The following is a 25,366-nucleotide window of genomic DNA, read 5'->3' as shown; positions in this document are numbered from 1 at the left end:
TTCCTCTAATAGTGTACTAAACAGGCAGAAGAACGAGAAACAGGCCGCCCCATCCGAAGACCGCCCCCCCACCCACCTCGCCCCCCAAGAAGACAAAACTTTGAGCTATAGGGCGGGGCATCGCCTAGCAACCTGCCCCGCCCACTTTCAAACAACGAAACAATCGCGGAGGCCACCGCCGCGGCGCTGCCTTATGCGCATGCTCCGAAAGGCAAAGCAGGGGCGGGAGGAATCTCGTTTCCCCTTCCGGCTGATGGTTCCCTTCGGGTCTGCTCTACCGGCTCTTATCAGTATGGGGGCGACGAGGAAAGAGCGGTCGGGCTTGTGGTGGGCAACAGGTACAATTGCCACGGATGAGCTGCTTAAAGCGAGTGGGGGTGGGGGAGCAGTATCCCGGGCGGTGAGGAGTTGGCCGGAGCGAAAGAAGGGTTTTTAAAGCTGTTGAAGAAGGCGGGGCGGGGGGGGGGAGGAATGGGGATGGGGCGCGAAGAGACGCGCGAGGGGTGGGGGAGTTTCGAAGAGGAATGGGAGAAAGAAAGAAAACGGACGCCCCCCCCCCTCCCCCGACGCCGCCTCCCGTTCACCTCTCTTGGAAAGGAGCCGAGGGATGAGGAAATGGCCCCGACCGGGCATCGATTGATGGTGCAGGAGGAAGCGGGTTGAAGGTTGGCGGGGCGGGCGAGAGAGAGAGAGAAATGAGCACAACTCTTAATAATATACCGCTCTGCCTTGGAAGTAATCTTTTCATAATCCCAAAAACTTTAACCAAAAACTTTCTACTATTGACCTCACCCCATTCCTAAAAGGACTATAAGGGGCGTGCATAAGAGCACAAACGTGGCTACCGTTCCTGTCCTATTGTTTTTTTCATATATATATATATATATGCTTATACTTACTTATATTTCCTCATATATATGTTTATATACTATATAATCATTTTGTGTGATGCTTGTGTATATTGTTGTGACAAAAATAAATAAATAAAATAAAATAAAATAATACGGTAGGTAGCCTGAAGTGGAAGGCAGAATGGGGCACACTGAGGGGGAGGGAGGTTTGGCCTCGTTCTGGGTATTTATTTTTTATTTTATTTATTTTTTATTTGTCAAGCATATGTAAGATAACAGATAAAAGTATAAACATGATTATAAATACGTGAAATGGATACGAATAAAAAGGGACATTAGGACAGGGACGGTAGGCACGTTGGTGCACTTACACATGCCCCTTACATTTATATATATGTGTATGTATGTATGTATGTATGTATATATAGGAGGACCCCCACCCACCCACCCCATTCAAATCAAAGATATCCAACAGGATTTGTGCGCATGTTTGTTGTAAACAACTGAGCAAACAAGCGCAGGACATCTCGAATTGGATTTCTATCATGTTTATTTTTATTTTTTGAAAATATAAAGTTTATAAACATTATAAAGTTGATAATGTCATCTAATATATGGGGGTATGTGTGTAACTTTGCTATTTATTTGTTTGTTGTCGTGTTTATGTAGTGTATATTGGAGGTGGAGGTCTCTTTTTTGAGAGCTGTGTGCAACGCATTTTTGTTTTCATGTATGCCGATTAACGTACATTCAAAGTGACCATAAAGTTAGTTATTCTAAGTCTTGGTAAGGCCACACTTGGAATTTTGCATCCAATTTTGGTGGCCAGGATGTTAAAAAAAAAAAAAAGAGGTTAGTTGCAGATTTCAGGATAATTTTTTTTTGAAGCCAAATTGTTCAAATTGTTAGAGTGTAGGTTGTTAGTCTCTAAGTAGAGGGTAATGGATTAGTTTATGATTGATTCCATGAGTTTGCAGGTGATGCAACATAATGAGATTGGTCTAAATAAATTGGACTGGAATAAATTTTATTTAACAATAGCAATATACTATATTTACTATCAGAGGGATAGAATCAAGATCACGTGAAGTGTTAATACCACTTTATAATGCTTTAGTAAGGCCACACTTGGAATATTGCATCAAGTTTTGGTTGTCACGATGTAAAAAATACGTTGAGACTTTAGAAAGAGTGCAGAGAAGAGCAAGAAAGATGATTGGGGACTGGAGCCTAAAACATATAAAGAACGGTTGCTGGAACTGGGTATGAAAGAAGGGCTAGGGGTGACATGAGAGCAGTGTTCCAATATCTCAGGGGCTGCCACAAAGAAAGGGGAATCAAGCTTTCTCCAAAGCACCTGAGGGTAGGAGAAGAAGCAATAGGTGGAAACTAATCAAGGAGAGAAGCAACTTAGAACTAAGGAGAAATTTCCTGACAGTCAGAACAATTAATCTGTAACACAACTTACCTCTAGAAGTTGTGAATGCTCCAAGACTGGAAGATTTTAAGAAGACATTGGACAACCTTTTGTCTGAAATGGAGTAGGGTTTCCTGCCTGAGCAGGCATTTGGGCTAGAAGACCTCCAAGGTCCCTTCCAACACTGTTATTCTATTCTGTTCTGTTCTATTGTGAAAGGCTTACTTTAGTAGGCCATCTCTGGGAGACAGGTGGCAGTCTCTCTCTGCCATTTGGATTGAGAGAGATGGAGAGGGATTGAGCTCTGGCACTGGTCTGAAAGAAAAAGCTGCTTTGCATCTTGCTGCTTGTTCTACCATAAGAAGGACGGAGCCAACTTTCTCCTGAAACCCTAAATTAAAAGAAGGCTGTTTTGAAATGTACAGGTAGTCCTTGTTTTGCAACCACAATTGAGACCAATGTTTCTATTGTTAAGCGAGTTTTGTTCTGTTTTATGATTTTTCTTGCCACAGTTAAGTGAATCACTGCTAAGTTAGTAACACGGTTGTTAAGCGAATCTGGCTTCCCCATTGATTTCACTTGTCAAAAGGTCACAGAAGGTGATCACATGACCTTGGGACACAGCAATGGTCATAAGTATGATCATGAGGTTGCTACAAAGGTAAGTGTGAAAAGTGGTCATAGTGACTTTTTTCAGTGGCGTTGCAACTTTGAACAGTCACTAAATGAACTGTTGTAAGTCGAGGATACCGTATGAGAAATAAGGGAATTGGAGGAAAAAAGTTCCTGTAGCATTTTGGAGTAGAGATGGCTTGGGTAGAAAACGAAAGGACATTTGTAGGCTTTAGTGCATATGAGATACATTATAGTCTACTTTTTTCTTCTGCCAACTTTTTCTTCCAGCATTTGCTGCCTTTATACTTGCCATAGATGCATCATTTGTAGAAGACTTAGATGAATCGTAAGTATGTAGCATTTACACAAATTACGAATTTAGAGGTTTATGTTTTACTGTACCTTTATGAAATGATAAAATCCTTTAAGCATCAATTTTCTTCTTGTATATTAGTGCATTGTAGAGCACAAATATAAAAGAGAGACCACACCATTGTTTGCTTAAAAATGTCCTTTTCCGTAGTGCATAAATTAAAGTTAATCATATTACCTAACTACTCTTAACTACAAAAATCTTAAAACCCTGAATTTATAAAGTTATATGATGATTCCCATAATCTTTGTCATATATAAATATTCAGATACTTTCCTGTTTTGTTACAAATTATGGTCACTATGGCTGTTTTGAAACAAATACTATGGAATTAGTGCAGTTATTTGCTTTGAAAGAAAAAACAACCCTTTTGGTCTATAAATAAATATCAAAAGTTTTAAATCAGAACTTTAAGACTTTACAGGAAACACAGTTTTAGTCAAAAATCTAAAAATTCCAACACATGAGACTTGACAGAGGTTATTTTTAGTAGCAGCTCCATAAACAAAGAGATCTCAAAAATAATATAATCACTGTATATGTGAAATAAAAACTTAATGTATTTACATATAGTAAATAATAGCAACACATAATAGCAGCCTGTGATAGCGAACTGGATTATTTTAGGATGGGGGTAATTCTTTTTTGCTTGAGGTATTGAAATAGAGCTGAGTTGTCATCTGTTTGGAATGCTTTAGTAGTGGATTCATATATTGGGTAGGAAATTTGAACAAATAATCTATAAGTTCCCATTGGACCATGGCATTCTATATTTCTATTATGAACCCAGGATGTGGCACTGAGTTTGTTTCGTTCTCTCTGTGGATGGCCTTTTCCTAAAATTAGCTGTGGAAAGTGCTACCATTTTATTTTTAAGATTATATTTTTCTGTTTTACATAATTCTTTAGGAATAATATGATTTGTAAGCAATCTTTTCATTTCATATTATTTATATTGTTGCATATTATTTATATGCAACAATATATTATTTATATTGTTGCATTGTGCCTACTTAATCATAGTTATATAATAGGATTATAATACATATTACACAGTAGGTTTGTGCAAGTCCTTTGAAAGAGATGATTTTCAATGCACAGGAATGGAAAAAAGCAAAGTGAAATGGTTGTGCAGCCTGCTGGAAACTTTGAAAGCCGTGCAAGCCTGGAAAAAGACATAGCTGCTTTAATTATTGGAAGATAGATGCTTTGCTCACCAAGTTTTTCAGAAAATTTTCACAGCTGTAAAGTACACAAAATTATATTCTAATCAATACCAAATTCTGTGATATCTTTCTGTTCAAAAAGGTGATTTCCCAATTCATCACTTGGTAATGTAAATATCTAGACAAATATCTACGTTTAGTAAGAATATTTATTGGTTATACATCTTTTATAGGTTTAAAGAGAAACGTAAAGATGACATTTGGCTTGTTGATGTGAGTAACAGATTTGTTAAACCTTTTAAATATAATTTGCTTTATTTATTTTTTACAGTTCTTTTGCGATTAGCCTAACCTTTTGCAAAAGCAGAACATTCCTTTAACAATAAAAACTTCTTTGAATGAAACTCAACTCTCAGTGGCTCATAGTCATGTCCATGTAGTTTTCTTTGACAAATATGGAAGTGATTGGCTATTGCTTTATTAATCTTGTAAATGCAGTATAATTATTCTTGTTAAGAGTTGATTTTAGAAATCAAAAGAATCTGATATAAATTAGCACTGTTGTGTTATGTGTGAAGCAGTGCTTTAGAACTCATTGTTGGAAGTTCTGACCTGCTAATGTTAATTATTATATACTTTCCATACTGAGATGGTCTATGGATTGACTATATTTACAACTTTACTTTGCATATGTATTATTTTGCATATTAAGACCAAGTATCTTGCTACTGCACTCCCCCCCCCCAAAAGTGTTGTAAGTGTCCTTCTAACAAAAAGCATTTTTAAAGGAATAAATAGGAAATTGCCATTCTTTATTTGTAGGTTAAATTCTGAATGGTTATGGTTTGTTCATAGTTCTATGCACCTTGGTGCGGCCATTGCAAGAAATTGGAGCCAGTGTGGAATGAAGTTGGTAAAGAGATGGGAAGCATTGGGTCTCCAGTAAAGGTTGGCAAGATGGATGCAACTTCTTATTCTAGTAAGTTTACTGCCAATGTACTCCATGTTATATAATTTATAATTTTGGAAACTAATAAAAGCTCAATTAGCTATTGCTCCAAAATATTGGCAATTAAAAACTCAGTTCAGCATATTAATTGTCCAAATCATTTCCTCAGTAAAATAACAATTTTTAAGTTTATAATTCTGTATTATAGTTGCTTTTTATACTAGCATACTAGTTTGGAGTATATGAATTTGTCAAAGAGAAAAATCACATGCTTGATTTTTTTTTAATATTTCCTGTTTTATTTTGCTTCTTTTGGTAGGTATTGCTTCTGAATTTGGAGTTCGAGGCTATCCAACAATTAAACTGTAAGTTGCATGTTGTGTTTTCTGTGTTAAAACATGTGTGCTTTATAATGTCTCACTTTGTTTCTAAGAAAAAGCTTTGCAAATTTGTATAAAACTTAAGCCAATCTTTTCTTTCAGTTTTGTTTGCATTAGCTAAAAGGCAACTGAAACTTTATGAAGAATCATTTCTCTTTACTGTTTCCAAAGTATGTTTTTTTTTTGTTTACATTTATATCCCGCCCTTCTCCGAAGACTCAGGGCGGCTTACAGTGTATAAGGCAATAGTCTCATTCTATTTGTATATTTTTTACAAAGTCAACTTATTGCCCCCCCAACAATCTGGGTCCTCATTTTACCTACCTTATAAAGGATGGAAGGCTGAGTCAACCTTGGGCCGGGCTTGAACCTGCAGTAATTGCAGGCTACTGTGTTCTAATAACAGGCTTCTTAACAGCCTGAGCTATCCCTTAACACCCTGAGCTATATTTAAAATATAGTATTTTAAATACTATAGCTACACTAGGGTTATATCTTATAATTTAATTCCATATGCAATGCTTTTATTGGTTATTATTAAGCATTAAAAATCTAGCATTCAAAGTATTCACTGGTTTCATGTCTATTTATTTAGGTTGAAGGGTGACTTGGCATACAATTATAGAGGACCAAGAACCAAAGATGATATTGTTGAGTTTGCAAATAGAGTTGCAGGGTAAGTATTTATGTGCTCAGTTCTGTCTAGCATGTAAAATAAAGAGCTCCAATGACTTTTGCTGTTTTAAATGAAAATGAAAGGTTATTGTTGCCATTTAGAATAGTTTAACTTCTTTGGGATATGAAAGATTTAAGAAATAAGATTTAAAGAAATAAGAAATAATCCATCGAGTATGACAAACAGAATATCTGTTTCAAGCTTTAAAATATGCTATATTGAATATTAATGTATCTTTGGTTCCATTGCCATTATCTCTGTAATAATGATGTATTTACTATTGTGCTTACATAGAATTTTTTAATTGATTATAGCAGTCACTGTTTTAACATAGTCAGTTGCAAACAAACTTCAGAAACTTTCTCCTTTTTCTTTAAAAATTATTTTAGTGGGCAATAGTCTCTTATGATATTGCATTACTAATTCTTCAAATATTTTTATGTTACCTTTGATAATGATGCAATTGTAAAAGATAGTTACTGTGGTAAAATAGGATAGGATGATGAAATATTTGCTAGTAACGTCTAGATTCTGGACTGCAATGAATTCTGATGAGATTTTATTTTCAAAGCAAGTCTTTTGGTTTGGTAACCACAGAATTGTCCTGATAGTTTTCACACAAGTGTACACAAGTGTGTTGAACCTTGTTCCTTGATAAAGAAAATGTTTTGCTTTTAAATGTAAATACAAACAGCATATGAAGTTAGCACTGTGTTTCTCTGTCCCCTTCCTATATGTGCATGTATTTTAATTGTCACGGGAGTCTTCATCCAGTTTTAAATAATACATTTTTGAAATTTAAAACCTTATCAGTTTTAGGATCATTATGTTCTTCCAAGTGGGATTGTTGAAAATCCTTATCCTCCGAAATATGTAAGAACTCTAGGAATAGCATTTAAGAAGCAGTTCATTTCCTTTTCCTACTGATGTTGATCTTTTATTGTTTTCCCTATCTACAGGCCTATTATTCGAAATCTCCCTAGCCAACATATGTTTGAGCATGTTCAAAAAAGACATCGCATATTTTTTCTGTATATTGGTGGGGAATCTCCATTAAAGGTCTGAAATTTTGCTAACCACAAATATTTGTTTTGCACATTTTAGATATAGTTTATGAGTTTCAATGCCTATCTCCTGATAAAGTTCCGTTATTGAAGAATTTTGCAAACTGGTAGAAATTTACCTAAAACAGCAACGTCAAAGGGACTATATTCCATTTAACTGGATAGAAATCATGAAACTGGAGTAATATCTGAACAGCTATATTCAGAATTCCACATTTTTTTTCACTTCTAAAAAAAAGGCCACTATAGAGTTAATACCTTGGGAAAATTAAAATGGGCTAGCAGATTGTGATATGCAATGCACATTATGAAAATGCAAGGAAAAAAAAGGAAATGCTGTCGTTTCCTGAAATATTTATGATAATATTGAAATGGGGAAGTAGAACTATCTTACTGCTATACTGAGATACAACAAATGTCAATAATACAAGATGAAAGACTTAATATAAGATTGTTTTTGCTTAACATACCAGAAAGTTGAACAGAAAAAGAATGTGTCATTTGATTTAGGAAAAGAATGAGGAGATATTTAAAACCTGTATTTATCTGTGATCACCTGCAAATAATTCTGAAGAATCAATCCAGAGGCAAAAGACCTTCATTCTTACCCATTAAGCAAACTTCATATGTGAAATTTAACTAAAATGGTATCTTGTTCTGTTACCAGAAGAAGCTTATGAAGACCAAGAAATGCATTAAAACTACCCATTTGTATTTCCACAGGAAAGATACATAGAAGTTGCTTCCGAACTAATTGTTTATACATACTTTTTTTCTGCCTCAGAAGAGATACTTCCCGAGGTAAAATAATAACAGTTATGATGATGTACCTGATTGAACACTTACTTGTGTTGAGAAATACTGCTTACGGTTGACAGTAGTTTTAATGAATGCCAGGTAGAGTAAGCAGTTAAACCTCAACTATTAATTCAAAGAACTAGTTATTGTCTGTGTTTCCTGTAGAACCTAAACTTTCTTCATTGGCTGTTGAGCTCACATGTTATGTTAAATTCTAATTGATTTTTACATTGATTTGTTCTAAAAGCTGTAGTGACATTGATTATGCAGCACTAGGCCACAGTGATTGATTTATATATTGCTCTTAGTCAAATCTTATTCAGGTTTAGTGCAGTCTGTGAATCCAAGTTAGATAAATGAAAATATTACAGTTAGAGAGTTTAATTGCACATTTAAAACTTAGGTCTCTCTTTTTCTTAGAACCGTAAAGAATGGGGAGTGCAAATCAGTCTTTGCACATAGGTTTATTATGAAAGTATTGGGAATGATATCCTGGTTAATAATTGGCAACCCAATATTAATTTATATTTATGTCTGAATGTAAGTGAACAATCCAACCAACGTTACCTGCAAAATCAGTTTAGTTTTAAAAAAGTTGCATTTTATTGAATAGATGGACATTTCACAGAACAATAATATATAGAAAAATAGAACTGAGGGGGGAAAAAGACCACTACTCAAAATTTAAAATGCCAGATTGAACAAAGGTGCCAGTTTCTTTTTTAGAAAGTTGAAAAAGTGGCAGACTAATCTTAATCCTTGAAGGAGAGCTTTCCTAGGTTTGGAAGCAATGTAGGCAAATGACCTTTCGTCTGAATTAGAGAAATAGCTCTGTGAAAAATGAATATCCTCAAAGGGCCTTCCTGCAGATCTTACTAACTATGATCATTTCTGACCCAGGCTTTCAGCAATTCATTATTTTAAAGGTGAAGAACCACTTAAATTGAGCCTGGAAAACAATTCATCTTTATTACCACCTCCCCAAAGAAATATTTTTTAATCTAACTTAAGTATCTCTGAATGCTTTCTGCTTTTTATGTTTTTTTCCTTGCATTCAGAAAACTAGGAGAAAAAAAAACCTTATGTTTTACATTGTTAATTTATGTGAAAGCAAGCACTTTACCTTTAATCATGACCTTAGTAAGAACAGGCCAGTACACTTTTATTAGTACAAGTTAAATTATAGCCCTTTTGCATATATTTGATATTACAGATTATATGAAGACATGGTACATCTTCATTAAATCCATTTTCTCTATGTTTTGATGTGGCAAATTAAAAAGGACAACCTGTCACACAGACACTTAATAGAAGCAGCGAAGAACACTTACTGTTTTGTTTGTAAACACAACTGAATTGTTTCTGTTAAAAGCAGTATTTCTAGTGACTGTAGTATTCCCTGGGGCTTTATTATATGAGGAGAAGTTATGAAACCTGAGTCAGACTCAAGGGACCATCTCAGCTCTTTGTTGCTCAAGAGATCATTCTGCCCTGGGTCCTGGTAGCTTTTGTTATTTTCAGAGCTTGAAAATGAAAAATTGGAAGAAGAAAAAGAATTAAGATGCAAATTTCCAAATTCTGTAAAAGATCCAAATGTACCTTTCTTCGGAATTTCTTTCTATCAAGGGCAACTTATTAAACATGTGTACACTAATTGACATAAATAGTTACATAATGCATAAACTAATTTCTTTGATTAATTTAGTACTGGAAAAATGTAAGCAAAATATTTATGAATTGAATTGTCATTTTAGAAGGCACATCTGGGTCATCCTTCATGGTACATCTGTGAATAATTTTTTTAAATTTCCTTTTCCCCAGTGTTATAAAATCAGCCTAGTTTTTTCATAATCCAAGAGAGGAAGAAGGAAAAGAAGGGACACAGACGATAACATAATTTTTATCATTCATTGCTTGATTTTTTTTTAAATAGTGACTTTATGTATATAATACCCATAATTTAACTACGGATACTTTAAAAAGATAAATAGTAAGGGAACAAATAAAAACAGCTGTCAGGCTCATGTTTTAAAATCTGTTAAAACTATTTATGACTTAAAAAGTAAAGTGTTTTGCCAAGCATCGGAGAAATGATCAGGAGTTTAGACAGTTGGTTCTTTGGGAGACAATAAGCACACCACTAAATAAAGGGATTTTAAGTGTGATTATTAACTCAAACAGAGATAAAAGTATGACATAAAAGCATACATACTAAGCAAGATAATACCCAAATATCTTAAAAATTTAACAATAGCAGAGGTGGGTGGCCAATTTCTCAACACTAACCAGCATTAAGTTCCTTTGCAGAAGTTCTCCTATAACAATAGGCCCATGGTTTTTTTTTAAAATAAAAACTGGCACCATGATTTGCCATGGTCCTGCTATGGTCAGGAGTCTGCCAGATCTGACCTTGACTGGGTGGCACATGACTGGGATGGGAATCGAAAGTCAGACTTTCATAGAGAGCAAAGCTATGAAGCTATATGAAGATATATTAATGAATGTATCTTTTCCTTTATGTACACTGAGAGCATATGCACCAAGACAAATTCCTTGTGTGTCCAATCACACTTGGCCAATAAAATTCTATTCTATTCTATTCTATTCTATTTCTCTCCCTTCTCTTTCAACAAGCAAGAGAGAAAATCAAGCAGGCTAACTCAGAATGAATTCTAAACTTCTAGACTTTTCATAATACGATAGAGAAAGAAAAATATGTCACAAACTCCTCAAAATAACAATGGGTCTTCCACACTGCCGCTACATAATCAACTCAGGTTTTTTAAAAAAACAAACTTTAACTGACACGGTAAAACACTTCAGAGAGACTACTTCTATTGCCAGTTTTCTTTATTCCAGTATTAATAACTGAGAAATGAAATTAAAAACCAATAAATATGTGTAAAGGCAATTTGTTATTAAACTATTCTGCTTTGTTTCTCATTTTTTTCAGCATATAACACTTCCTGAGATGCCCGCTGTTCTAGTCTTAAAAGATGGAACTTATTTTGTGTATGATGGTAAGTTCAGTCATCAGCTCTTATTGTAGATAGGCTGTACATTTATGGACCTTAATTTTTGTATCCACAGTTATTTTATTTTTTTATTTTTTGAAAACAGAAGCAGGTTTATTTTGCAATACAATACTGTCATTTCATATTTACAAAGATTCAAAAGCAGTGCAGTGTCAGGTTAGATTATTTGCAGATTACCTGGGGCTTGCTAATATATGTATCTGTAGGTTGTAGCAGGTTGCTGAGCTACACAAATCAGCTGAAATTAGTGCTGAATAAACACCAGGAAATGTATGCTATACAGAGAAATAAAATAAAATCTTGAATTGCTGCAGTAGAACAAGGAATCTGCTTTGGTGCAGATTGTTCCTTTAAAAAAAGTTCACTTAATGACCATGGCATTCGCTTAATGATTGTTAGGTTCCTTAATGATCACAACAAAAAAAGGTGTCTGTCGTCCATATTCTTAATATATTTCAGCCATTGATTAGAGTATTTGGGGGAAGGAGGAAGAACTAGGATATTTTACTTTGCATGTGACCAGTTGTGTCTCTTCTTTATGGGAATGTGTAGTCTGACATGAGGGGGGCTGCTCTTCCTCATAAGGACTGACAGTTTAGAATGAGGGACTGGCATGCAGACTACACTGACTTATCTATAACTTCTTGACTCCTAAATGATTAGTGGCAGTTTGAAATCTTGCAAATTTTGACAGCACCGGCAATTTCCAGTAAGCCAGTCCATATCCTCTCATTTCCTAAGAAGCATCGGTGGGGCACACAGCTTTGAATTGCTGTTTATGGTGTTCATGTTCTTCTAATATATACTGTTGAACTTAGGAGGTAACTCTTGTTTATGTACATCCTTTCATTTTCCTCACTTTCTCCCTTTTTCCCCATAAAGAGTACGTAGATGGTGATTTGTCAGCCTGGATAAATAGGGAAAGATTTCAAGGATACCTTAATATAGATGGATTTACACTCTATGAGCTTGGAGACACAGGTAAGATGACTACTCCGCCTTATTTTATAGAACTTTAAAATGTCATGATTTTTAACAACAGTTCCAATAGTCCCAATTTCCGTCATTACACTAAATTGACACAATTGCAGCATCCCATAGTTATGTGATCGCCATTTGCAACCTCCTGCCAGTTTCCCATTGACTTTGCTTGTTGGAAGCTGTCGGTGAAGGTTGCAAATGGCGATTATGTGACCACAGGACACTGTAACATCATAATTGTAAAGTGGTTGTTGAGCAGCTGAATCACAATCACCGTGACTGCAGGGCCAAAGGGACCACTACAACTATGAGGGCCCATCATAAGTACCCCTCATTCCTCAACATCATAACTTCCAATGAACACTAAATGGGTGGATGTTAAAGAAGCACTACCTGTATTTAATATTTTCCATTTCAACTTGTCTGATCTAAAAAGAGAGGCTTCTTTTGCACTGTTCCCAAGTATGGAATGTAGTCATTCAGGAGTTGTATTTGCCCCCTGTCCCCAGATCTCTTAAGTATTTAGAAAAAATATGATAAGTTTGGATTTATTTTATTGTTAATTTTAAGCTGTAATTTTAATTTTTTATATTGCTTTTGTTTTTAAATTTTATTGACTGCCTTGAATGCTGATATAGAACATAAATCAAAATAAATATGCATTATGCCTCTTATTTTATTTTAGGAAAGCTTGTGGCTATTGCAGTTATTGATGATAAAAACGCTTCTGCAGATCATGCAAGGTAGGTCCAGGGGTTTTGACTTAAAATATGAATTATTATTTTAAAACTGATGTTGAACTTTAAAGAAAAATAGTTGACTTTATGTAGCAATAGCATATGGACTTATATGCTATTCCATAGTGTTTTATAATACTCTCTGAGCAGTTTACACATAGCAGTATATTGCACCCAACAATCTGGGTCCGCATCTTACCGACCTCAGAAAGCTGAGTCAACTTGAGCCCCATTAGGATCGACCTCCAGGCTGTGGGCAGAATTAGCCTATTACACTGCATTCTAACCACTGTACCACCAGGGTTCCTGGTACATAATACTCATAATTTAACTATCATAATAAGAATACCTTAAAATATAAATAACAACATAGGTAGTTCTCAAATTATAACCATTTGTTCACCAACCATTTGGAATTATGGCAGTGTTAAATGAAGGGATCTGCGACCCATTCCTGACGTTATGGCTGTTACAGCAGCCCTGTTTTCACATGATCAAAATTCGGGCACTTAGCAACTTGCCCAAAGTTAATACCATAGTGGTGCTTCAATTCCCCCCACCCATCTCTGCCCTTTGAAAAGAAAAGATCCAACAGAAGTGAGCCAAACATGTTTCTCCCTTTGCCACCCTGTGCTTCCTTGCTTCTCTTCCCAACCCTGATTTGCCTTTAGGTTTTCCCAGGATAAAAATAGCAGCCTCCCCCCCCCCCCAATCCTTTTGTTATTTTAAGTCTAAGAAGTTAATGATATGACTTGAAATGAAGTCCTAAGAAGGGAGGTGAAAGGAAGAAAAAATATTTAGTCTTTAGAAGTCTTGGGTGGGGATAATATTCCAGTATTTAAAAAAGTGCCACCCAAAAGAAAAATCCAGTAATGTCATTGCTGCATGCAGATCAGAGAATAATAGTTTTACATTTGTAGGAAAGCAAATTTTCATTAAATATTAGGAGAAAAGACTTTCTAACCACAAGAGAATTTGAATTCAAGTCTAGACTGATACATAAAGAGGTTTCATTCAGACAGTGGCTATCAGGAATTTATTGGGAATTAATTCGATTTCCTGCATTGAGAATGATTGGATTCAATCCAATCCTGAGCAGATTTTACATAAATCAGAGCAATGAGGTGACTGTTGATTCAAAGCCCTATCTGAAATTCTATGCTGGAATAGTCAAAGCAACCTGTGTTCCAGTACAGAATAGTCTCAAGAAAGCAAAACTCATGTCCCTTTGTTTTTTTTATACCAAAATTCTAGAAGTATATTTAGTGGTAGTTTGTGCTGAAGAACTAACCAATAGAAAAATTGGCCAAAGTAATTTTTTTTCCTTCCAAGTTGAAAAAAATCATAACTTATTACATTTATTACATAGACTACCATAATTTATTAATTTATTACATAGACTACCATGCAGCTACTAAACAAATTCAAAGAAAAGGAATTCTAGGAATCTGTCTCATTAGCAACTGACTTCTTGAATATTGCCATATTTACATACCAGTGTGTACTGTTGGCTGCAGAACCAAACACCGCTATTTAACTCTTGCATAAATCATATATTTCTTATAAAATTATTATTAGCTATAATATTACCACTTATAATATCCCCAACTACTTAAAGCCTCTATCAAAATGCATCCTGAAACATTGGGGACATGATGTTTATTAAGGATTGGATTCGAAATCAATTTCTGTAAACTTTTTTTTGAATAGACAATTCAAATTAAAAAAATGATACGCTAAGTTTCTCTTTGGTACAGATTTCCTAATATTTCATAACAGTAAACTTTTTTTCTTTATATTTTGAAATTAAAGTAGAAAATGGATTTGATTAAAAAAAAGTTTTGCAGAGAAATTCAGATGCTATGCATAGATGTAGTTCATTCCTCATTAAATGGCTTCATTTTGTTTTCTTTATAAAGAGATATGGAAATCCAATAATTTTTTTATCTTACAGGTTAAAGTCTATTGTTCAAGATGTGGCTAAAAATTACAGGGACCAGTTTCATAGGTAATTAATTTACATGTTTAATGTTTATAATCTAGTTCTGCATTTTTTGTTACATGGATACATAGCCAATTACTATGCTTCTCAGAAATCTGTGATCTTTTAATAGGTAATATATTTTTGTTTGGGAATCCTAATGTTAAAAAATGTCCAGTGAATATAGTGGTTTAATTTAGATAAATAGGGATTGGATTGCAGTTTAAACCATTTGCAGTTTTCTGCTTTTTGAAATTATGTACATATTACAAAATGTATTCTGTTTTTTACATAATGTTTACAATATAGCCCAACTAATAATATACACATGAAAAATCCAATAGTCTATAAAATAAGCAGACTAAAAAAATGAAGAACATAAAACAGCAGCAGCATATAATTACAAATAAATTCAACAATCCAAGCCCTTATCTATTATTTATCATTGGGGTTGAGCCATTAGTGGTGCTAATTAAAAGAAGGTCTTGATAAAACAGAGGTAGTTGGGTCAGTAGCTCTATTATGTTTTGAGTTTATTGGTGGCTTAGGAGAAGAAGGGCATGGGATGGGAAAGCAAAGCAAATGGGTGGACCAATGGGATATGCCAAGATGAAACCTATACAGCAGCGATTAAGAAGAGGAAGGGAATAGAAGTTAGGAAAATGGTAGACCACTGTATGCTGCAATGAAAACTGTGGAAGAGAAAGAGCGGTGCTGACCTGAGATATGGTAGTTTGTTTAAGGGCATGAAACAAAGTTTTCCCCTCACTTCCTGTACTAATACTACTGTATTAAGGAGCTGTGATAAGTTAATTATTTTCTTGAGACTAGGTATTGCTATTTATTTATTTATTTATTCGTATTTTTATACTGCCCTTCTCCGAAGACTCAGGGATACAGCCAATAAAACGACAAAAACCCAACAAATTTAAAATACACTATCAAATTTAAAAAAACTGATTCTATCTGCTAAGATCCTATAAAAAGCTATAGAATTAATAATCAGAGCAGTAGAAAAAAGCCATTTGTATTACCAATGGGTTTAATTTCATGTGTATTTTCTATATTTTCATATGCTGGTAATTGCAATAATCAGGAGATCAATACATCCATGTTACACTGTTAGATCAGTGTCCTACTTTGCTTCATAAGTTGCATTGGTTCTCAGTAATTTTTTTGGGTGCAATTCAAGGTGTTGATTGTCAGCTCCGAAGACCTTCATAGCATGGTGCCAGGTTATTTATTTATTTATTTATTTATTATATTTGTATACCGCCCTTCTCCCGAAGGACTCAGGGCGGTTCACAGCCAGTAAAAAAGACAAAATACATACAATACAAATTAAAAACTATTTAAAAAACTGATTCGATAATGGCCTAACAATTTTAAATACAATTTAAAACCCCGTTTAAAACCCCTAATTTAAAAACTCTAGATTAAAACTATGTTCAAGCTAGTCCTGCACGTTGAAACAACAGCGTCTTCAGCTCGCGGCGGAAGGTCCGGAGATCGGGGAGTTGACGAAGCCCCGGAAGCAGTTCGTTTCAGAGGGCAGGAGCCTCCACAGAGAAGTCCCTCCCCCTGGAGGTTGCCAGCCGACATTGTTTGGCTAACGGTATCCGGAGGAGGCCCTCTCTGTGAGAGCGCACTGGTCGGTGTGAGGCTACTGGTGGCAGTAGGCGGTCCCGTAAATACCCCGGTCCTAAGCCATGGAGTGCTTTGAAGGTGATAACAAGCACCTTGAATTGGACCCGGAAGATCACTGGGAGCCAGTGCAGACTGCGCAGGAGAGGTGTCACATGGGAGCCACGAGGTGCTCCCTCTATCACCCGCGCAGCCGCATTCTGGACCAGTTGAGGCCTCCGGGTCCCCTTCAAGGGGAGCCCCATGTAGAGAGTGTTGCAGTAGTCCAGGCGGGATGTAACAAGGGCATGGGTGACTGTGCATAAGGAAGCCCGATCCAGAAAGGGGCGCAACTGGCGTATCAGGCAAACCTGATAAAAAGCCCCCCTGGCGACGGCCGTCATATGTTCTTCTAAAGACAGCCGTGCATCCAGGAGGATGCCCAGATTGCGAGCCCTTTCCGTGGGGGCCAATGACTCGCCCCCAACGGTCAGCGATAGAATTAGCTGACTGTACCGGGCCTCCGGCATCCACAGCCACTTGGTCTTGGTGGGATTGAAGAACTGTTTCTCTCCAGTCGTCTTTACCTATCCCATCAGATTTAGAAAAAGGGGTGTGCTCAGTTTTCTTCAATTAAAGAGTTCCTGCCATCTGTCAGGAACCAGGACCCCTTAGATTACTCTAACCATGCTGGCTTCTTGTGAAGCTCATAAGATCTGTTTTGTCTTAGGTGTAGGAGACATGAAGGGAATGTATCTGTTATTAATTGGTTCACCCTAATGGCCATTTCTGTTTTATGTGTTTTTTTATAATATTGATGCTTTTATTGTGTTAGACATCCGAAGTTGTTTATCTGATATGGATGGCCATATAAATCATCATCATCATCTTAAGATCATGAGTAATAAGCTCCTTTTACTTGTTTCAGTTTTCGGATCTGTCTATCAGATCCTTAGTGCAATACTAAAAGTTTGCACTGCTCTTTCAAGAATAGTTTGGTAGTTTAGAGAGAGATGCATGCAAAGTATAACAGAGCTCTAGGTTGCTATTGCCTGCAAATAGTACTGTAATATTGCCTCATTCTTGTTTCATAATTAGTTACGACACAAAGGAACAAGAGCTTAGAGGTATTCCATAACTTTACTTGCCCTAATTCTTAAACTTAGGAACAAATTCTGTCTGCTTTCAAGATTCTTCCAGGTACATGTAAAGCAAATTTTGGAACAAAACTCTTATGTAACTTGAAAGGATAAAATACGACATTTGCAGCTATTTCCATTCCAAATCCTTAGTTGTTTTTTTCCTTAGGCAAGTTCTTTTATTATCAATGATTGCAATAGGGTGTTTTGAGTAGGTAATGTTTGGTAATCAGTTTTCTTTATCTGTTTCTACTATCCTAAAAATGGAATCCCTTTCTTTTATTTTCCTTTCACTAAATTTATTGGTTGATGTCATATTTTTTGTTTGTTTATTATGATCATTATTTCAAATCAGGATAATATTGTGAATTGCTTTTTAATAGAAACTTCCAGTTTGGCTATATGGATGGAAATGAATACATTAATAGTTTACTAATGGAGTGAGTAAAACCATTTTTGTATTGTTTTCAGATGGAGAAAAAGTTGTTTGTTTCTTTCAATTAATCTCTTTAAACAAACATAACAGAAACATTAAAAAATATTAAAATGCGTTTCCACTAGATGGCAGCATTAAATAACTAATTTTCAGGAGCTGAGAAGACTTAGCATTTATATATATTTATGGAGTATGCACTGTGCCTACCCATGGTAACATCAGATCATGTATGTCTTTCAGAAGGCCACATGGTTTTTTTTGTGATTGACAACTAAACTCATACACCAACCACCCTCTTAAATTAGCAGTGAATTGTAATGGCACTTTAAAAAGGGAAGATTTCCTTATCAGTGCTTACTGCTGCTTTTGCCTTTTCTTTTCTATTCTATTCTATACTGTTACTGCTATTAATGTTCTCTGAATTCAGTTATAATACCTTTAATTTCTCATCAGTGGCATTTATTGGGTAAATATTAAAATTGAAAAACAGCAGTACCATCAATTTGTAGTATAATTAATGCCTGATTCATTGGCCCGACAGGCTAATGCGGATGTTGAGTAGAATGAAACGCTAGGCAGAATTGTGAATACTTTACAACCTTTGAAAAGGATGATTAACTATATATTAGCCATAACTATTACATTTATATAAGAAATAAGTTAAGCCAACCTATCAGTTGAATCAGTATTATTCCATAAGAAGTCAGTAGTAAATAATATGATAAAAAACCCTTATCTTCCTAGTTATTTTGGTAAGAATGTGATCATTCTTCAAGGCTTTATTAATGAACTACCGTATTTTTCGGTGTATAAGACCGCACCTTAATTTTTGGGGAGGAAAACAAGAAAAAAAGAATTCAGCCTCTGCCTACCAGCATCAAGATCATCCGTGTCCACACTTCCACTTAATTTTGATAATGAGCAGCACAGATCTTTTTATCTGTTTAAAACAAACCCTATCACTTTACGTGCATTTAACTGGAATGAGTGGGGTGGGGGATGATTTTCATGGGGGCAGAAGAGGGGCTTGGCAGTGAAGACATCTCCCAAGATGCCCCTGTCTTCCTACCTATAGCTCTGGGGGGAGTGTCAGAGCACAGCTTGAGGAACAAACCTCTTCAGGATGGGGGGTGGGAATCTGCCCAGCAGCTTCAGCAAACAAGGCGGGCCCCATGGTTTGCTGCTGGTCACCCCTCTGGCTGCCCAGCGGGCAGCTCAGGCCAGACAATGGTCACAATGATTCACTCCCCAGCAACGTGAGGAACCACTGCTGGTGCCACAGCCTAAGCCATCTCTACGGCTAGGAGCTGAGCTGAGCGGGAGCCCCTAAAGTGAAACGTCCCTCCTTTCCAGCCCCCACTGCCCATTGGCCCGATTCCCCAGTGCAATTCTCTATCCAGATTCCAAAGGAAAGCATTTTTGGGCGGCAGGCCTGCGATCCCCTTTCTGATTCCAAAAGTGGGGTGTGCAGAGGCAAAAAAAGTGCATCGCGTTTTAGATGGCAGATCTGGCCAGGAGGAAAGAGGTGAGTCTGCTGAGAAGGACACCGAGAGTGCGCGGCTCTGCAGTGTGCAATGGGAAGGAAAGCATTTTCAGGCGGCAGTGCTGCGATCCCCTCCCCAAATCCAAAACGGTTCCCGGTTCCCCGCTGCACATTGCAGGGGAACTGGCCGCCACCTGAAACACAGCTCTGAGAATTGCATTGGGGAATTGGGCCAACACGCAGTGGTGGCTGGAAAGGAGGGACGTTTCACTTTAGGGGCTTCTGCGTGGCTCAGCTCCTGGGCATAAAGAAGCCTTAGATGGCAGCGGCAACAGTGGCTCCTCAAGTTGCTGAGGAGTGAAGTCATCACAACCATTGTCTGGCCTGAGCTGCCAGCTGGGCGGCCAGAGGTGTGACCAGACATGAACCATGGGGCCCGCCTTGCTCACCAAAGCCGCCGGGCAGATCCCTCCTCCAAATTGTCCCAAAATGGTTTGTTTCTCTTTAGAATAGGCTGTGCCCCGACTCAGATCCCCACCACCTGGAACTGCCTGAAAATGTCCAAAGGGTGGGGGCTGGTGGATGGGTGTGGCCACATAACAAATAAATAAAACGCACCCAGATTTTCCCCCTTTTCGGGGGGTAAAAAGGTGCGTCTTATACACCGAAAAATACGGTAGTTATATTTCAGTTTCTGAATTGTTTGGTTTTACTGTTTCAGTGATTTGATAATCCCCACTATTGTTGTCCTGAATACATCCAATCAACAATATTTCCTACCTCATAAACCAGTAGAGAGCACTGAAGATCTGGTCCAGTTCATTAATAATATTTTGGAAGGCATAGCTGAAGTAAGTATTGCACATTTATTCAAAAATCTCAGCAGTTTTTCAAATTACCAAAATACGAGAGCAGTTCATTAATTATCTTACTTCATTTGAATTGTTTTGCTTGAAGCATCTTTAAATATATTTACTTGAAAAGCAAAGCAGAATCTTTGGAGAGTCGCTAATCTCATTATTTGAAATGTGTCTGTGGTTAGTTGATTGTTAGTGTCATGGAAAGATTTTGGGTTTTGGAAAGGAATAAGACTGATGTGATGGGAGAGTTGGAAGGAATAAAAATAAAGAACAGAATTTTCCAAGAAAGACACATGGAAACCCACTTAGGTATAGAATTGGAATGACTTTATTATTACTTAAGGCTTTCTAAAATAATAGCAAGGGGAAGGTTATCCAACTGTATTGCTTGGTAGGAATAAGGTAGAATCTCTAACTCTATGTGAAATAGTTTCTCTTCAGTGAAATAATATATCTGTAATGAAGTATTGGTAAGATGACATTGTAAAAATAAAGTAATTGAAAACTGAAAATATAAATAAATAATGCTGATCTCCTTTCATCTTTTATCTTTCAAATTTCAGGCATATGGTGGAGATGGAATTCTTCAACGAATCAAGAGAATAATTTATGATGCCAAGTCTACAGTGGGAGTACGTAAAGTATTAGAAAGTATTTATATCCATCAAGTTAAAGTAGATGCACCGGTTGCTAAGCACAGAAATGAATCTGGAAATTTTTCATTCAGTCATATTACTATGCTTGTTGGATTTATCTTGGTTACAATACATTTTGTTTTTGAAACATACCTGTTGACATAAAATGTCTCATTGGTAGTAATTGGATAGCATCTGAATCTGTCGTAGTAAATATGAATAGTTGACAGGTAGAGCGTGGATACTTCTTCCAAATCAATCTTCTCTTGTATGTTCCCTCACACAGAGAACATAACATTTAACTATTACAATTTTGTTTTCCTTCTTTGATTGGTGTACATTTCTATTACTTTCAAAATACGTTCAGTTGGATGTTGCTGGAAATTGTGCTGCTAGATATTATACTGGACAAGGAAGGATATTATTTTATTTCAGATTGTACAGTTTTCTTTCCATTTCTTTCTTATTGTCGTGTCCCACTCCTCCGCTGACGGCCGGGTCAGGGAAATCCGAATCAGGCGTGCCTCTGCAGCTCTGCCAAAGTCCTAGCAAAGTCCTCAGGGCAGGCAGGAGACCAGAAAGTGACTTCAGCAAGATATGTTTAGACTTTGCCTGACTCAGAGAATGCCAGAAAGCAGATCCTTTATATAGGCCATGGGGTGTGGCTCCATGACTCAGCACTTATCCAGGCCTGCCCCTCCCTTCCTTCTGTTGCCTCCGCCTATCGAGTCTTCTGACGCGAGGGTCACTCCAGTCTGCAGCTGTTGGTAGTTGACCTCCCTCAGGCTCACATGCTGTGGAGGAGAGGGAGGGGTCTAGTTGCTCCGTTTGTCTGGGCATGGAGCCAGAGCTGGGGGCTGGAGGTATTTCCTCCTCTTCAGCCTGTCTGGGCATGGAGCCAGGGCTGCGGCCGGGAGGCATACTAGGACATTCCTCCGTGTTCGGAAGCAGATAAGAAGACCCTGGCTGTGGTGAGATCGGACGAGACACAACACTTATCTTGCACATATGCATGCATTCTGAACTTATTTTTATGGTCATGTCAAATTGTTTCTGATTCAGTTGAGCATGTGTAAAAACGTGTTAATGTTGGTAGTTGCTGTCCATGAACACCAGTTGACATAGGACCAATGTTGTGTAGTTTGCAACACAGTTTTTCATATGTATGTTGTATTCTTCTGTAGGGTTTAAACTCTTAAATAATCTAAATCTAGCCCATCTTCCACGTTTGGAATAAGTTCTGACAGAATTTTAAGTGCAAAAGAGTAACATTTTCATGCATGTGCTTGAAAAGCCACCTTGCAAATTCCTTTAATAAAAATTAAATGGATCTATTTGAAATAGAATACTTTTTACAAAGGTAGATGAGGCAAAGTATAAAGAAAGAAAAAATGGGGAGTAACACCTAGGCTTTCTCTGAAACTTTTTTAAAAAACATTTGTGCGCATATTCCTTGAGCTACTAGAAATTGTTTCTGGCAATGCTGCTAGATCTAAGGGTGAATCATGAGAAAAAGGGTGCAGGGATACTAGCAAAGAAATGTCTTCCCACTTCTTTTATTAAAGTTTCAGTGTGACAGTGACATTCTCCATGTCTTGATTCTTCTTAAAATACTTTAATATATAAGCATGGGGAAGTGGTGGGAATCATCTTCTCCAAGTTATTCAAAATGTTATGAAAATATAACTGATGGCCAATTATTTCTCTACAGTCCGTTTTCAAGAGTTCGCCACTTCTTGGTTGCTTTCTCTTTGGTCTACCACTGGGTGTCATCAGCATCATGTGTTACGGGATTTGCACTGCTGACTCGGGAGGATCAGATGAAGCTGAGGCATCTAAGAAGGAATCCACAAGCAGGGATCTAACTGATGAAGGCACTGAAGAGGAAGCAGAGGAGGAAAGCAGTGAAAGTCCTGTAGAATTTCCAGAGAGAGAGCAAGAACAGAAAACTATATTGGAAAAAAAGAGAGACTAAGCTGTTAATGTTTTTTTTTTCTGTAGAATTTCCAAATAGAGACTTATTTATTGAATTCAATTATACCTGTGATCTTCAGAGATAAGAACTTTTTTCATTCATTTGTGTTATGTGCATGCATTCAAGTTGCTTAACTGTGAAGAAGAATGGGGTTGGAGTTGGGGTGTTGAGGTCTCTTATTGTCTCTGTTCTTCATAAAAAGGAAATTCAAGAGAGTAGGTGGGTTATTTTATATAATGAATTCTGAGTTGGGTGAAAAAAACCCTCTTATTTCTTTTTTGGATACTGATATGTACATTTAAAAACAATTTTTCCATTATGGCCAAAACCAACCAACATACCTACCTTCCTTCCTTCCTTCCTTCCCCTGCAATAAAACCTATAACTACTGAGCTGTAGAAAATTTTTATGGGAAATATGCTTTGAGATATTACATATTTTAGTGGCTATACTTTCAAAACTATTTTTTATTTTTTAAGAAAATAATTTAGAATTTCTCTTTAGAAAATGGGATAACTAAAGAGAAGTATTCCCTGGCTTTAAAAAAATATATGATTAGTAAATACAGAAATAGCATTTACTTAGTTTCTGTTTGATCTCTGGGTCCAGTTACGTTTATATTATATTGGTCCAATGTGTTAACTCCTTTTCCTTTACAGGAAATTTCCCTATATTTTAACCATATGACAGTCTCAGGATTCTGTTTGTTAATTGCTGCAGTAGCATAATAGTTTGGTGAATGTGGCTTCTGCATAGTTAATTGCAAATTTTTTTTTTTTAACTTTAAACAATATTTAAGCTATTTAATAAAACCCTCGCTACATCTTTGGTTTCTGCAGCTGAAAAGAAATTACTTCTGGGTTATATATAAAATGGTTTATTTTTATTGAAGTTATTGAAAATTCAACTATTTGAATCTAGAAATATTTTATAAATATTTTTTCCCTCAGGTGTTTCAGACATCTATTCAAATCTAGATTTGACCGATATAGCAGAGATCACTTCTAGTTGCTTCGGAATAGTTGCTCAAAATGCCAAAGGATAGTTCGTAGTTCTGCACGTGATGCCTGTTGTCCAGTGCAGTTTAAAGGGAATTATAGATCTCTTTTGTTGCTACCATTTCTATGCCCATTAGATACTCTTATTCAGCTGCTGAGTGTCTGAAACAATAACTTTTAGACTAAGTATAGTTGATCATTTTTCTTTTGAATGATTAATCTTCCAGATATTTCCTAAACTGAAATATATTCCCATTTTCACTCGCAACGTTTTAATGAAAAGCCTCTGGTATAAAACAAAGTGAGCGATCACTTGAAGTGCTTCACTCAGTAGCTATTATGACTTGAATCGGAAGTGCTCTATTAACTTAAATCCAAAATAAACATCGAGTGTAAATTGGTTGTGTGTGTTGGGGGGAGGTGTATACTGTATAATAACAAAGGTTGGTACTGCATTTATGTGTATTTTGGCACTAATTTTTCTAATAAAGGATATAAGATTCCTTTTGGATCAGACTAAAGGGTCATATAAATATCTAATCTTTCCCTGAGAAACCAGGGGATGCTTCATGCAAAGCCCATAAACAGTACAGGTAGTCCTCAACTTACAACAGTTTATTTAGTGACATTACAACGGCACTGAAAAAAGCGACTGTCTGTTTTTCACACTTCTGACCGTTGCAGCATTCCCATGATCATGTGATCAAAATTCAAAAGCTTGGCAACTGACTCATATTTATGACTTGCAGTGTCCCACGACACGAAAATGTAATCACCTTTTGTGACCTTCTGACAAGCAAAATGAATGGGGAAGCCAGATTCACTTAACGTCTGTGTTACTAACTTAACAACTACAGTGGTTTACTTAAGTGTGGCAGAAAAGGTAAAATGGATTGTAAAACTCACTTATCAACTGTTTTGCTTAATAACAGAAATTTTGGAGTCAGTTGTGTTTATAAGTAAAGGAGTACCTGTATATAAGGCAGACATCTAGCAACTAATATTTAGTTACCCTTTTATCTCCATATGTCCCCAACTCTTTTCCCATTAGTCTATTTACTGATACCCTGGCAGTAGCCCTGGTAATACCAACACAGACCTCCATCAGTTTAATTTATTACAATGTGAAACCAGGTTTCTTGGTGCTGACAGGTATTTTTCATATTTCTTCATACCTTTTGCCTGGACAATGCA

General features: G+C 36.5%; 1 protein-coding gene across 1 annotated transcript; it reads left to right on the top strand.

Annotated features, from left to right (window-relative positions):
• Nucleotides 1–206: 206 nt before the first annotated feature.
• TMX3 (thioredoxin related transmembrane protein 3) lies at nt 207–23,566 on the top strand. Its single transcript, XM_058177486.1, has 16 exons — nt 207–338; nt 3,172–3,229; nt 4,656–4,695; nt 5,278–5,401; nt 5,691–5,736; nt 6,347–6,427; nt 7,387–7,486; nt 8,215–8,292; nt 11,243–11,309; nt 12,207–12,305; nt 12,991–13,048; nt 14,997–15,050; nt 18,169–18,225; nt 20,426–20,555; nt 21,128–21,196; nt 22,911–23,566. Exons 1-16 carry the CDS (start codon nt 254–256, stop codon nt 23,172–23,174), a joined length of 1,410 nt encoding a protein of 469 aa, XP_058033469.1. The 5' UTR covers nt 207–253; the 3' UTR covers nt 23,175–23,566.
• The last annotated feature ends 1,800 nt before the right edge of the window (nt 23,567–25,366 follow it).

This window comes from Ahaetulla prasina, chromosome 3, assembly GCF_028640845.1.
Source record: "Ahaetulla prasina isolate Xishuangbanna chromosome 3, ASM2864084v1, whole genome shotgun sequence".
NCBI classification, from domain to species: domain Eukaryota; kingdom Metazoa; phylum Chordata; class Lepidosauria; order Squamata; family Colubridae; genus Ahaetulla; species Ahaetulla prasina.
Note: the sequence above shows the minus strand (reverse complement) of the source record. Positions and strands in the feature narration are given on the sequence as shown.

What these genes read in the sequence shown, in the direction of transcription:
- TMX3 (XM_058177486.1), top strand. Translation starts at nt 254, where the DNA reads ATGGTTCCCTTCGGGTCTGCTCTACCGGCTCTTATCAGTATGGGGGCG. An exon ending in GGCTATCCAACAATTAAACT is followed by an intron (nt 5,737 to 6,346) that starts GTAAGTTGCATG and finishes CTATTTATTTAG; the next exon opens with GTTGAAGGGTGACTTGGCAT. An exon ending in TACAGGGACCAGTTTCATAG is followed by an intron (nt 15,051 to 18,168) that starts GTAATTAATTTA and finishes GCTTTTTAATAG; the next exon opens with AAACTTCCAGTTTGGCTATA.